Below are 13,769 nucleotides of genomic sequence, written 5' to 3' on the forward strand. Positions count from 1 at the left end.
AAAACAACCTTTTAAAAATGGAAATCAGAGCATATCATTCTCCTGATTTAGTCTCCTGACTAAAACCTTCCAATGATTCTGCATTGCACTTAACCCCCGTCCTCATCCAGGCCCACGAAACCCTCTGTTGTTGTTTTGTTCCATCCACCTCTCCAACATTGCCATGTCCACACACATACACCCTTGCTTGCCACCATCCACATGGCATTCTTTCTGTTCCTCCAATCTTAACTTTTTTTCCACCTGAAGGCGTATGTAGCAGCTATTTCCTCTTCTTGGAATGCTTACTCTCTCTCACTCTACCCTATTTTATTAAACATAGTACTAATCAAACTTAACATTTCCTCGGGTTTTGTTTGTTTGTTTGGGTGTGGTTGTTGTGTTTTGTTTTGTTTTTCAAATATGTATATCTTACCTAGAATAAAAGCTTCCTGAAAGTATGGACCATAGTGTCTTGTTGTTTTTTGAAATGCTAGTACCTAGAACCAGTTGCAGGCACATAGTAGGTGTTCAGTAAATGCTTGTTGAAGGGATGTGTCTGAGTATTCCTTGCAATTGGTACAGTTCCTGACCCAGAGTAAGATCTCCTATATTTGCTGAATTAATAGATAAGTTGCTTCAACTATACTGTGAGCTTTTTGAGAGCAGAGCCCTATTTTAGGTTCCTTTGTTTCCTCCACAGCACCTAGCATGATGCTAGGGATTTCCAGGTGCTTAGCAAATATGCTTGTTTGATTTAGTCCATTTCATACAGGGAAATCCAACTTATTAAGCTATCTTTTTAGTGAACTTCTTTTCTCTGAGCGAAAACATGAGGCACAAGAGGAATGTCATGAGAACCAAGATGACGTAGGTAGGAAGTTATGGGGGTGGGTCAGCCATTATAGGTGAGAATAGGTTGGTCTGCACTGGGTAGTTTTCTTATCACTATTCTAGCCATAATGATGCATTTCTTTTTGGTGAATGTGTTACAGAGTGCAACCTACATCCTGGTGATGGTGGATCCAGATGCCCCTAGCAGGGCTTCACCTCAAGCTCGGTTCTGGAGACATTGGCTGGTGACAAATATCAAAGTAAGCCAGCCAAGAGGCACTTTCTGATTCATTGGGGATTATGGCTGGAAGATTGCTATCATTCTCTGCTGTTCTCGGTTCTCATTCACGAGGGTTGAGGACTCTGATGAGCAAGGACTTCTGTGTCAGGTCACCCCCCAGCACCAAGCTGTCACAGCCCCTCCCAAGTTTTCTAACGATTTCAAAAATGTTCCAGGATCAGTGGTGCACAGGCAAATGGGCTGTCAGAATAACAGGGGGAGGAGCCCCAATGTGTAGTGTTTGCTGATTTCTATAGTGCAAATACTTCCGCCATAGCCAATTTCAAGCTACTGATGAATTTCTGAAAATTTAACAATTGGCTCTGGCACCCCACTGCCAGGGCCTGGGTTCGGGGGCATGGAGTGATTCTGTGCAGTCCAGGTGGCAGAATTGGTGGGGAGCATCCGGCAGGACCTCCTCCCGATAGGCAGACACTTCCTTTCTTTGTGCAGAAACAAATGGCCTCCCCTCATCTTTGTCCCTTTGCTGTCATATTCGTGAGGGAGCCTGGCTCACACTTTCTGGTGTAGGTCTGAGGAACTCAAATCTGGTAGATTGTCAATGGGCATTGTGTGGGGATGGGTGGAGGGAAGGTTCTAATGACAGACAAGCTCACTGAGGGGCTTTTTAGAGCTTTTGGTATCCTAACATGCACTATATAATATATTTTCCAAACTCATTTGACCACTGAACCTTTTGTGCATGAGCACCTGGCAGTGCTCTCTGGGCAAATCCACATTAGCTTCGAGCGTTCACACAGCTCTGCCTAGAAAGTCCACCGAAGACCATTGCATAGAGTGCACAAAGGCATCAACCCCATAAGATGGTGGGAAAGACAAAGTTTGGATTCAGGCTTGGCTGGTTCCCAACTCAATGACCACCAGCAAGTCACTCGGAAGCCCTCTGGGGTCTCATCTCCATCATACGAGGAGGTTGTCATGATGACCCAGTGAGAACATACTGCGAGCATTTGGAAAACATAAAAGACACCACAGATATAAGGAGTTTATGTTCTTCCTTCTAGAGCAGTGGTTCTCAACCTTTCTAAGGTTCTCGCCTAAGACCATCGGAAAACACAGATATTTACATTGCGACTCATTAACAGTAGCAAAATTACAGTTATGAAGTAGCTACGAAAATAATTTTATGGTTGGGGGTCACCACAACATGAGGAACTGTATTAAAGGGTTGCGGCATTAGAAAGGTTGAGAACCACTGTTCTAGAGCTATGGGGCAGAGGAAGGGGTATCCGTCTAAACTAGCTATTGGCATTCCTGAGCAAGGCAAGAGCTCTCACTGCCACTGGAGTAGGGGGTGTGGGGGAGGGAGTTACCCTGGCAACCAACCCTGCCCAGTGACCACAGGCCCCTCACAGGATGCTCAGGTGCTCCACACTGCCCAGCCGAGCACCCTTCGGCCTGCTGAGGAGCCTTGGAAACATGATCAGCATTCAAAGGGGCAGAGCTTGGGGAGACCTATGCCATCAGGGGAGGGAGGAGAGCTGAGGGCACAAAAGGAAGATAACTGGATCTTGCCCCAATCTAGGGCGTTGCCATTCTCTGAGCTTGGTGGTCATAAGGGGCTGAAACTCTCAGAAAAGCTGTTACACCTCAGTTCACCATCCACACACCGCTGTCTCTAAGATGGTTCTACGGGGCGATTCTGAGGCCAGGAATCAGAAGCTGTTGGGGATGAAATAATTCCAGCATTGAGGCTGCCTCTTTCCTAAGCCTGAAGTCCCCCTGCCCATTCCCTTCACCACGATACTCACTCAAGACAGTTCTCTCACACAGCCTTCCGGTGTAGACATAGGTTCTGCCTCAGCAGCCCAGCTCAGAAGCAGAGCAGGTGGCACCTGGCAGGTGGCAGCTGTCGGCAAGGCTGCTAAGCCGCAGAGCTTACCAAGGTCACCTGCCCAGGCACAGCCCTCTGTCTTCCCGCTCAGGCTGGAGAAGGCTTGGGTTTCGGCCACATTTTCACCCCCATCCCCCTGATCCAAGGGGCCAGCAGGAAGGAGCAGCTCTCAGCTATATCCACTTAGCCTGCCCACCAGCCCACAATTTCCGCCAGCCACAGAGCCCACGTAAACCAGGGCCTTTTGGGTCTCAGGCTGTGGACCTTGGCCAAAGGAAGACAAGCTGTAATCACACTCAGAGGCACTTCCTTTGTGTTGGTGTTAGCTGCTGCTGGGTGATCTCAAACATTTAGAGCACCTTCAGGTCAGCTTGTAAAACACAGATTCCCGGGCACGGCGGCAAGCAGGCAGAGAGGGCTCGGCAGCCGAGGTTAACAAGCACCCAGGAGGAGGTTAGGAGCTTGAAGGAAGATGGAAGAGTTCCATGTCAGAATGCCTGGGTCATTGTTCATATCAGCCGTTTGTGGAGCAATTTTCAAATGAAAGGCACTTTGAAACGTCCTTTTGATCCTCATAATGGTTTTGTGAACTGGGCATTATCCCCATTTTAGAGATGGGTTGTAGAGGTGGGACTTCAATGCAGGACCCCAATTTCAAGCCATACACCCTTCCTGCCATGCCTTGTGGTTTGGGTTCACAGCACACCTCTCCTATCAGCTCCACTGTGGCAGGGGCGTGCCACCGTGCCCTCTGCAAAATGGGAAACTGATCTCTTTACCACCCCCCCCAATCCCAGGGCCCTATTTCTGGTTATTTTTATGGGTAGATGCATCCAGGCACCCTCCCCAGAAAACGCTATCTTGGTAAATAAAGCACACCTGACCAGCGTTGGGAACCCCGTAAAGGTAAACCCTACATGTTGTCATTCCCCTCAGCAGTAAGTGGCCCAGCAATAAGGCAGCCATAAAGCACTGCACACGTGGAGTAACAATGCTCTGTGAGCCATAGTGGCCACAGAGGCAACTTTGGTGAAGCCTTGGTGGGCCTGGATATTAGAGTCCAGGCCTAGTTGGATGATGGACTGGGCCATGCCTGGGGCAGTCCCTGCGTAGGGTCTGTCTTTTCCGGTTAAAACAAGACAGCAACCAGTTCAATACAGAAAGCATCCACAGGCCCCCCCACCCCCACCCCCAGAGAGGCTGGCAGGGTCTATGGCAGAGCAGTCCATGAGTAGAACTAAAAACTTGAGAGCAGTCCATCAGTAGGAACCATGCATTTGTGGTACACATTGCTCCTTTCACTCAGCAAAAAATGGATTGACCGTTACTTGCTGTGGCATCGTGTGTAAGAGCAAGGACCCTGGAGCCGGACTGCTGTCGTTCCGATCTGAATCCACCAGTATCAACCCTATGACTGCAGGCGGCAAGTTGCTCAGTCTGCTGGCTCGTCAAGTGGGGATACCAGCAGTCCCTGCCTCACCCTGTTGTTTGGAAGCTTAAATGAGTTATTTTAAATTAAGTGCTTAGAACAGTATCCAGAATGCATAGTAAGCTCTACATACCTGTTTGCTGTGACCTTATCATTGTGGCTTGAAGTCAGGGGCTGTGCTAGCACTGGGGTTCCAGAGGCAAACAAAGGAGGGGATGTCTCTGTCCTCCGAGGGCTTCTGTTCAGGGGAGGCAGGGGCCGGAGGCGGCAGCACGGAGTGGGACTGCGAGGGCACCCGGCTCACTCCGGGCAAACTTCCTACACCTGCGGGTGCCCATTAGCTCGGGGGCAGGACTAGATTTCCATCCCCCTCTTGGAAAATCTCTCCTTGAGCAAAAGAGATTTTCGGAGAGCACTGGCACACACAATATCTTTCTCTCCCCAGGGCCACGCCCTCAGCTTTTCCTTTAAGTTTTTCGGTTCTCATTCAATCTAATCATCTTCATGCTAAAGCCTAATTAAGATATCAATTAATTTGCATCATTCCTTTCAGAAGAGACACTTATTGGTTCATCTTCTATTCGTCTCTGAATATAGTGCTCAGGCATGTTCATTAGACTTTTTATTGTTAACGGGAATATTGAACACAGGAAGACGGTATATTAAGACTTTCCACAAAGAATATCATGATTGGTAACAAAGAACACTAAGAACAATTAAAGAGACAAGGGTACCTTTTTCCTTCCAAAAATGAAAATCTTCCTAAAAATCGCCAATGACTTGAAAATGTGTCCTGAATGTATTTTTTGTTTAAGAGAGTAAAGGACACGGCTAGTTCGCGGGTCCCTTCCGTTCAGTGTCCTCAGCCTGTGGCAGTTCTAAGGGCAACCGATTCTGGATTGAATTAAAAGGACCTCTCAGGTTTTATTATTCCGTCTACAATTTTCTAGAGGGTTGGGTTTCTCCACAATAAGAGGGGTTTTTTCTAAAGGTCCTCTACGTGTAAATAAGATCAATGGAAACCCCAATAAACAGGACCAGGATCATAGCCCCTTGCTTTCCGGTGATGTGGGCCAGACTCTTGTGTTTGGATTATCGCTCCCACTTCCTGAGAGATCTCAGGCAAGTTAGTTGACCTCTCTGGGAAGGCTGCTTGTCTGCAAAACTGACACAAATCCCTGCTCCTCAAGACTGAGACAAGGAAAAAAGGAAATTACATATGCAAAGAGGAGACGCCTCCCCTGAGACAGGCACTGTGGAAAGCAGCAAATTTATCCTTGTTTCTAATCAATCAAGCAGTAGATATATATATATTCACATAACCTGATTTTCTATATGCTCATAAGTAAGCTAGTGATAATAAACAGAAGAATAAACAAACTTTATCAGGACCACAGGTTCGGACAAAGAGGTCAGGCCAAGGAAATAGAATTAATTCTTTAATTTCTGTGTTTAGACCTGTATTATTCATTTTGCTGCTGATAATTTGTGCTCTCGTCTGTGCATGCTTTGCCCTATACTGTGAAGGTCCACCTTGCAAGGCATGGCTTATGCCCCCTCAGAGCATGTGGGTTTAGATCTATGGGCCTCACAAGCATTTGGTGATGGGGACAATGCAAAGGGGCCTTGGTTATAAACCAGACTTGTGCATGCCACCAGAGGGAGGGCAAAGAGCCTGCACTTTTGGGTCAGACGAACCAGGGGAGGTTCCAGACTCTGCCATTTTCAGGTGGTAATCTCTGAGCCTCCGTTTCTTCACCGTTGAAATGGGCATGATAATATCTATTTCCCAGGGTTCACTGAGATTAAGGCTCCTGAACCAGAACAGAATAGGAGCAGGACCTCAATAAATGTGATTCTCTCTCCCACAACCCCAACTGTGACATCTGACCCCAGCAGCCACTTCCCTTAGGGCCTAAGTTAGGCTATTGGACTCCTCTTTTGCCGAGAACTCTAGACAATGCCCCAACTCACAAACCAAGAGGGAGGGCACCCATTCTTTTGCCTTTTGATTCTAGATGGATTCGGCCCAGCCTGGAGGACCTGACCTGACCCAGACTTATTTGGGGGATGGTCGTAGTTGGGAGAGAGGGATCTATCCCACAACTCGGCCTCTGGGAATTGCCCCATCACCTCTGGACCAGGTCAGGGCCCCCTGGAGGCATCCCAGACCACAGCCAGGGCAAGAGGCTAAGCTACAAGTGGCAGGCCTGCTGTGTGCTTCCCACACCCACTGCTGTGCTTCATCCCCAACACCTGCAGCTTTTATCTCTAACACGACCCAGCAGCCCTCACCATCTCCTTAGCACTCACAGTCCCCACCTTGCTGTTACTGTCCCACCCCAGAGATGCCTTAGGTCCCATTCAAAATAATTTAAATAAAATGTTGCTCCAAAGTGGAATATTATCTTTTGATGAATGTTTTTAAAGCCCTTTAGGTTTTCATGGTAATTTGCAGTGTAAAATTATTTGGAGATAAGAGCCAAATTAGCTCTCGTACGCTGAGGTCGCCGTGTCCTGTTATCCATGTGAGCGGTGTTTAAATATAATCAGCCCTTAAACTAATGCAGCATAATTGTTCATTTGAAATAGCTTTTTTTTTTTTTTTTTACTCCATTCAATGAGTCATTAAAATATTCAAGGGATAATGCAGTGAATTGGAAATGAATTTATCATATTATGCCATGCATACTGTAGTGCTTCAGGTAACTAAGGAGAAAGGCGAGAGGGAGAATAGGAATATAATGTCTACAGGCAGGGAGGGGCCTGTACATACAGGAATATGGTAAACAACGCTTTTTAGTTGGTTTATGGAAAGTATGTAGAGAAAGGCTGACCATGAGGGGTGAAAAAAGAAAAAGGAAAAATGTTGTTCTTTGAAGAGCCCAATTGCTCTCTCTCTCTCTCTCTCTCTCCACTCTGAGATTCTGTGCTCTCCGCTGTTAACTTATTTTTATCAAATATGTTTATATCAGAAAGTCGTTATGGAAACCAATTCTGCCATCCAGGAGAATTCCTGGAGCAGGCAAAAAATTCTCTCTCTCTCTCTCTCTCTCTCTCTCTCTCTCTCTCTCTCCCCCCCCACTCTGAGATTCTGTGCTCTCTGCTATTAACTTATTTTTATCAAATATGTTTATATCAGAAAGTCGTTATGGAAACCAATTCTGCCATCCTGGAGAATTCCTAGATCAGGCAGAAAACTCTCTCTTTCTCTCCCTCTCTCTCTTTCAGTCTCTCTGACACACACACACACACACACACACACACACACACACACACGCACATACCCTGAAAGGAACAGCATAATCTTGCTCACACAATTCTAAACTCATCTCTGACGGGGACAGAGCGTGGCACTCTGGCTTCCCTCTGTGGGCAAAGCTGTAAAACGGACAGGATTGAGACAACAGTCCAAACCCACCCTCCCTAACGTGAGGAACCTGGGCTCCTCGCTGTCCACGGGCCTCAGCCTCCACCCTGAGCACATTCGCTTAGGAAGAGACATAGGGGAGTGGGGGCAGCACATTCGAAACAGTGACCTTTCCTCGATTCCAGGAAAGTTCCCGTATGCACATTGCCTGTGTCACCCTGAAATATTGTCTTCTGTCCCGACCATGCTATTATGAGAAAGCTTGGGCGTGACATCAGGAAAGCAACCAAAACAGCGGGGCTCTGAGAAATCATACCAGGTGAGCAAGAGCGGAAAGAGGTAGGGAGGACACGAGAGCTGCCCTTAAAGATGATTTAAAGATTTCCTGAAAAATCTGAAGAAATCAAATTGGAAAACAGGCGATCCTGCTGTGCTCCACTGGACAGAATGCGATCTAATGGGTGGCATTTACATGGAAGTCAGTTTTGGCTGCATGTAAGAAAAAACTTTCTAAGAATCTGAACTGCCTAAGAGCGGAGCATACACTCTGCAGGGAAGCTTTTATCACTGAAAGGACTTATTCCTGGATCACCCAGGAACTTTCTCCCTGCATAGAAGGCTGGATGTGCCCCTGGGCATCTACAAACAGTGTCTCCACCCACCGTATTTCTTCTCCTGGCTAGAGATGCTCTTCTTATAGCTCATCTATATATATAAAAGCCTAAGTGACTGAACGACCAGTCGACTGGTCACTGTGACACGCACTGACCACCAGGGGGAAGACGCTCAATGCAGGAGCTACCCCTGGTGGTCAGTGAGCTCCCACAGCCAACCTCCCTGCGGCCAGCCTGGGCAAGACTGGGTGAGACTGTCCTGATTGGCCCCGATTGCTGGCCAGGCCGAGGGACCCCACCCGTGCACGAATTCATGCACCGGGCCTCTAGTATCTATATAACATATTAAAAATAATAATTAAAGAATGAAGAATAAAAAGGGAAGGGAAGGAAAGAGGAAGAAAGAAAAGAAAAACCATTCGTACACTTAGCGTGTGGTGCTGGGCACTGTGCTTCCATGAATATCTCCTTTAATCTTCACAAAGCCCAAACAGGAAGGTAATATAAACAAGAAAATTAAGACCTAGAGGGGCTAAGCAACCACTGCTAGTGAGTGGCTGATTGGGATTTGAACCCAGAGCCTGCACGTACAATCGTGACTCCAGATCACCTCCCCAGAGAGTTCAGGTAGATTTCACCCCCACTCCCCAGGCCCAGCGCATGTGACAGCTTATGTCAGGGCCAGGGATGGCTCCTGGAGGCACTGGTGCTGGTGTGAGTGGTGTACAGCGTAAGGTTCCTGGCCCTTGACCCTCAGCCTCCATTCTTGGCCACACCCTCTTCAGCCAAAGTGCCGCTCTGAACCTGGGCCTTGGACTGCAGCATGGACCCAGGGAGGGAGACTCTCTGACTTGCTGTGAGCAAATTATATACCTCCCTGAGTCTGTTCCCTCATCTGTAAAAGACATTAGCATCGACCTCACAGGAACATTGTGAGGACTCAATGAGATGAATATGTAAAGCACTCAGCACCCAGCACATAATAGATGCTATGGTCGCCCTAAATCCCTCCCCAATCCCCTTGACCCCCTTCCCCCGCCCCCCACCCCCCACCCCGCTCCATGAAGCTTAGAAAATAGAGCCTTTATGGTAAGGAGCATATGTGGGCCCCTAGAGTCAGGACAGGGCCTGGCCAGGAGAGTGAACTGCTCACGTGGCCGCCACCTAAAAAACTTTGAGGGGAAAAGACACTTGGGAATAGGACTTAATAGGGAGGTGTTGGGACCAACTGTTTACTTCCACTGTGCTCAGCACTGTGGCTATTAAAAAGAAATGATAGCCCGGCCAGTATGCCTCAGTGGTTGAGCATCAACCTATGAACCAGAAGATTATGGTTCAATTCCCAGGTCAGGGCACATGCCCAGGTTGCCAGCTCGATCCCCCGTGGGGGACATGTAGGAGGCAGCTGATCAATGATTCTCTCTCATTATTGATGTTTGTATTTCTCTCTCCCTCTCCCTTCTTCTCTGAAATCAATAAAAATATTTTTAAAGTAATGATAGATGATAGATAGATAAATAGATAAAAGATAATTCAACAAATGAAATGTTAAATAAATTTAAAATGTGTTTTCTCCGATCCCCAGTTGGAAAGACAAAGTCAACATATAGGAAATAAAGAGAGGAACTCACGGGGTATAGCGTCAACTCCAGCTGGCCTCTTTACACTCAAATGGCTGTGAGAGTTCGGAGCATTCTCCCCTCTGTGGCGATGCAACCCCTTCCTTCAGGGCTCAGTTCAAATGTCACCTCCACTGACAGGCTCACCCTGATGTCCCCAAACTGAGTTAGTCAGTCCCAACCTGTGCTCCTACCACAGTCAGTCAAACCTTTATTAGCACCCTCATCACATGGGCTTGTTATTAGTTATGTCTCTTTTCCATAATTAGAACGTGAGTTCCTGGAAAGCAGAGCTGCATCTTATTCTTATTCTATCCCCAGCACTTAGCACCGTGCCCAGGACGTACTAGTAGAAGGCCCTCAGTAACTGTTGAGTCAATGAATGAAAGCATAAAAGAATGAATGGATGAAAAATTAAGGGATAGATAGATGGGTGGATGGATAGTGGTTGGGTAGGTGACTGGGTGGACAGATGGGTGACATCACTCTGTGATGATTTCCTAGTGGAGATAGGAGTTGAGTGAAATTATGAGCAGCCCTGACAAAGTCAAAGGATACAAGAGAACTGCATTTCAGGAAGGGAACAGAATAACTAAAAACTCAGACGTTTGGGGTAGAAAAAGAATCAAAAACATAGAATTAAAAGCCAGCATGGCTGAGGTATTTAAGGCCCTTTGACCTCTCTCTAGATGTCATTGCAAAAGGCTACTGGCTGTTCCCCGCCTGTAATCTCACCCCCTACGAAAGTATCTCTTTCCTTCAAGGGGTGATTCTTCTAAAACGGAAATATGATCATGTGACTTCCCTAGTCAAAACCCTTCAGCGACTCCTCAGTGTCTCAGGACAGGGTTCTATCTGGTTAGCGTTTTATTCAAGGCCTTTGAAGCTCTTACCCCTCCCTCCCCCCACCCCTGCCCCAGCCCACTGGCTCTCCTGCTGCACTGCTCATGACTTCTCAAACTTCTGACTGTCTCTGGCTTCTGTACACCATTATTTGCTCTGTTTCTCTTCCTAGGAAGCCCTTCTGTAATCTGCAAACAGTTGCTTTACACGAGCTAAGATTTCTAGATGAATTACATCTTCAAGGTCAGGCAAGAACTTAGATTTACAATCACAAAGTCATTTACAGAAATAGAAGAGGAGCCAAAACCGATTTGGCTCAGTGGATAGAGCGTCGGCCCGAGGACTGAAAGGTCCCAGGTTCGATTCTGGTCAAGGGCATGTACGTTGGTTGCGGGCACATCCCCGGTAGGGGGTATGCAGAAGGCAACTGGTCGATGTTTCTCTCTCATCGATGTTTCTAGCTTTCTATCCCTCTCCCTTCCTCTCTGTAAAAAATCAATAAAATATAAATATTTTACAAAAAAAAAGAAATAGAAGAGGAAAATGTGGATTGCTGAATGTAGGTTAGTGAGTATAATATCAATCCACATCAAAATTCAATTAAATTTAATAAGCAGGTGGTCTGAGACTACACAGAAAACAGTGAACATTGGGAGTTAGCATAGGTTCACTGAAAACAAGTCACACCTGACCACTCAGATTTCTTTGGTGATAAAGGCACTGGTCCAGTGGATCAGGAAGAAGCTATAAGTATGCACAGCACATCTTGACTGACCAAGGCATTAGACCAAGTCAGTCATGGTAACCTGGTGGGCAAGGGGGAGAAATATGGCTTCAATTACTATTGTGTTAGGTGAGTTTGTGGCTTGTGAACAAACCATTCCTGAGGAATGCTGAGTAATGATTTAGTGTCAACCTTAAGGGCAATCCCTGGCAACATGCCACAGAATCCTGTCATAGGCCCCAGCTTGTTCAGTCTTTTAAAGATAGCATGTTCAACAAATTTGCTGGACATACAAGTTTCAAGGAACTACTAAGGTGATGCGTGGCACAAAACAGTTACTTTTAGCAAATTGGAAGGATGTGCCTGTACTGGAAAAAATAAGTTTAATGGGGATTATTCTAAAGTTCTATATTTAGGTTCCAAATCAATTTCACAAGGACAGAATGAGAAAGATCTGACATTGCAGGAGTTCATGAAACATCACAGGGGAAAATACCGCAGGAGTTTTAGTTAATTTTTAAGCTAATTTTAAGCTAATAATAGAATGTCAAACCATAATGCAGGAGTTAAGAAAGTTAATATAATCTTAGATCAGATCGATAGAAGTGGAGGCTTTTAGATCATTGAAAACTATAGTTCCCTTTTTTCTGCATCGGTCAGATACCTCTGCTCATTCATTCATTCATTCAGCATGTGTTCAGCACATCCTTGGCAATAGTTTTATTCAAGCACTGTGGATTGAAAGTTTTTAATCCATTCCAGTGTGTAGCAAGGAAGCAGAGAAGTAAATCAATGACTACAGTACAGAGTAGGGAGTGTTAGGATAGAGTTAAGAACCATTGGAGAAAAGAAGGTGGGCAAGGAAGGTCACCACAGAGGGTGATCTTGAGCAGGTAGGAATTCACCAGGTGAACAAGTGAGGAAAGGACATCTAGCAGAGGAACCAGCAGGAGCAAAGGTCCTGGGGTAGGAACAGGTTGAGTATTTTCCAGGAACAGAAAGACAGCCAGTGCAGCTGGAACAGAGGGATCTAGGGGAAGTGCACAGGTGATGTGCTCAGTGAGGGCAGCAGGGGAAGCTGACAGCATAGTCTGTAGGTCAGTGGTTGCCAACCTTTCGGACCTCACGGACCACCAGTGGTCCATGGACCACCAGTTGGTGACCCGCTGCTGTAGATCACCTGGGAGACCATACCCAGACCAATTCAATCAGAATCTCTGAGAGTAGAGCCCAGACATGATTAATTTTGAGACTCTTCAGGGGATACAAATGTGCATCTGGGTGAGGGAAGGGGAAATGAGAGGTGCTATTCAATGTGTAAAGTTTCAGTAACAAAATGATTAAGTTCTAGAGATCTACTGTACAACATCAATACTGTATTGTAAACTTTGAAATGTGTTAAGAGGGTTAAGTCTCATGTTAAGTGTTCTTAACACAATCCTATATAATAAAAGGCTAATATGCAAATTGTCCCCATGGGCAGGAGTTTGACCCACCGGGAGTTAGATTTGCACTGACCACCAGGGAATGGAGCAGAACATGGCGGGCGTCGGCAATGCAATGTTGTCATTGGGCAGCAGTGGAGGTGCTGCTGGCCCCAATGTGCCCTGATGAGAGCAGGATGCGGCAGGATGGTGGAGCAGGTGAGCTGGCAGCACCAGGTCAAAGTAGGTGCGAGCGGGGGCCCCATAGACCAGCCCTGATCCCCAGCCCGGCCTAGGGACCCTACCTATGCACGAATTTCATGCACCGGGCCTCTAGTAAGTAAATAAAAAAGAAGCAAAAACAATGTGCAACTGGGATTGAGAACCACTGTTGTAGGGCCTTGTCTCCAGGCCTGGGCAAGGAGTTTGGCACATGGGCTATTAGAGGGCACTGAACAGGAGGGTGCAAACTGCCTTGTGTTTTTAAAAGATCACTCTGACTGCTGCTAAGGTGGCCACAAGAGGCCATTTTGCTCCTTTGGGAGGGATGAGCGTGGCTTGCACCAAGGTGAGAGCAGTGGACTTGGCGAGGACAGCTTCGGGGTCTATTTCAAGATTAAGAGCCAACAGGCCCTGCCAATGAGTTAGATGTGGAGGGCGCAGGGTAGTCCAGGGATGACTTCTAGCACTGGGGCCTGAGCGAATGAATGGCAGTGCCATTACTGAGATGGGCGCATCAGAGGATGGGCGGGTCGGGCGCAGGGAAGGAATCTGAAGTTCTCTCAGACACGTTGCTCC

At 46.9% G+C, this 13,769-nt stretch overlaps 1 protein-coding gene across 1 annotated transcript in view; it reads left to right on the plus strand.

Moving 5' to 3' along the window:
• PEBP4 (phosphatidylethanolamine binding protein 4) overlaps positions 1 to 13,769 on the plus strand; it is a gene marked incomplete at both ends in the record, with an annotated part of 193,604 nt that overhangs the window by 99,859 nt on the left and 79,976 nt on the right. The window contains one exon of the mRNA XM_079772970.1: positions 975 to 1,073. Coding sequence (XP_079629096.1) covers positions 975 to 1,073 — 99 coding nt within the window. The remainder of the gene's footprint in view (positions 1 to 974; positions 1,074 to 13,769) is intronic.

Source organism: Cnephaeus nilssonii (assembly GCF_951640355.1).
Source record: "Cnephaeus nilssonii genome assembly, chromosome: 5".
NCBI classification, from domain to species: Eukaryota; Metazoa; Chordata; class Mammalia; order Chiroptera; family Vespertilionidae; genus Cnephaeus; species Cnephaeus nilssonii.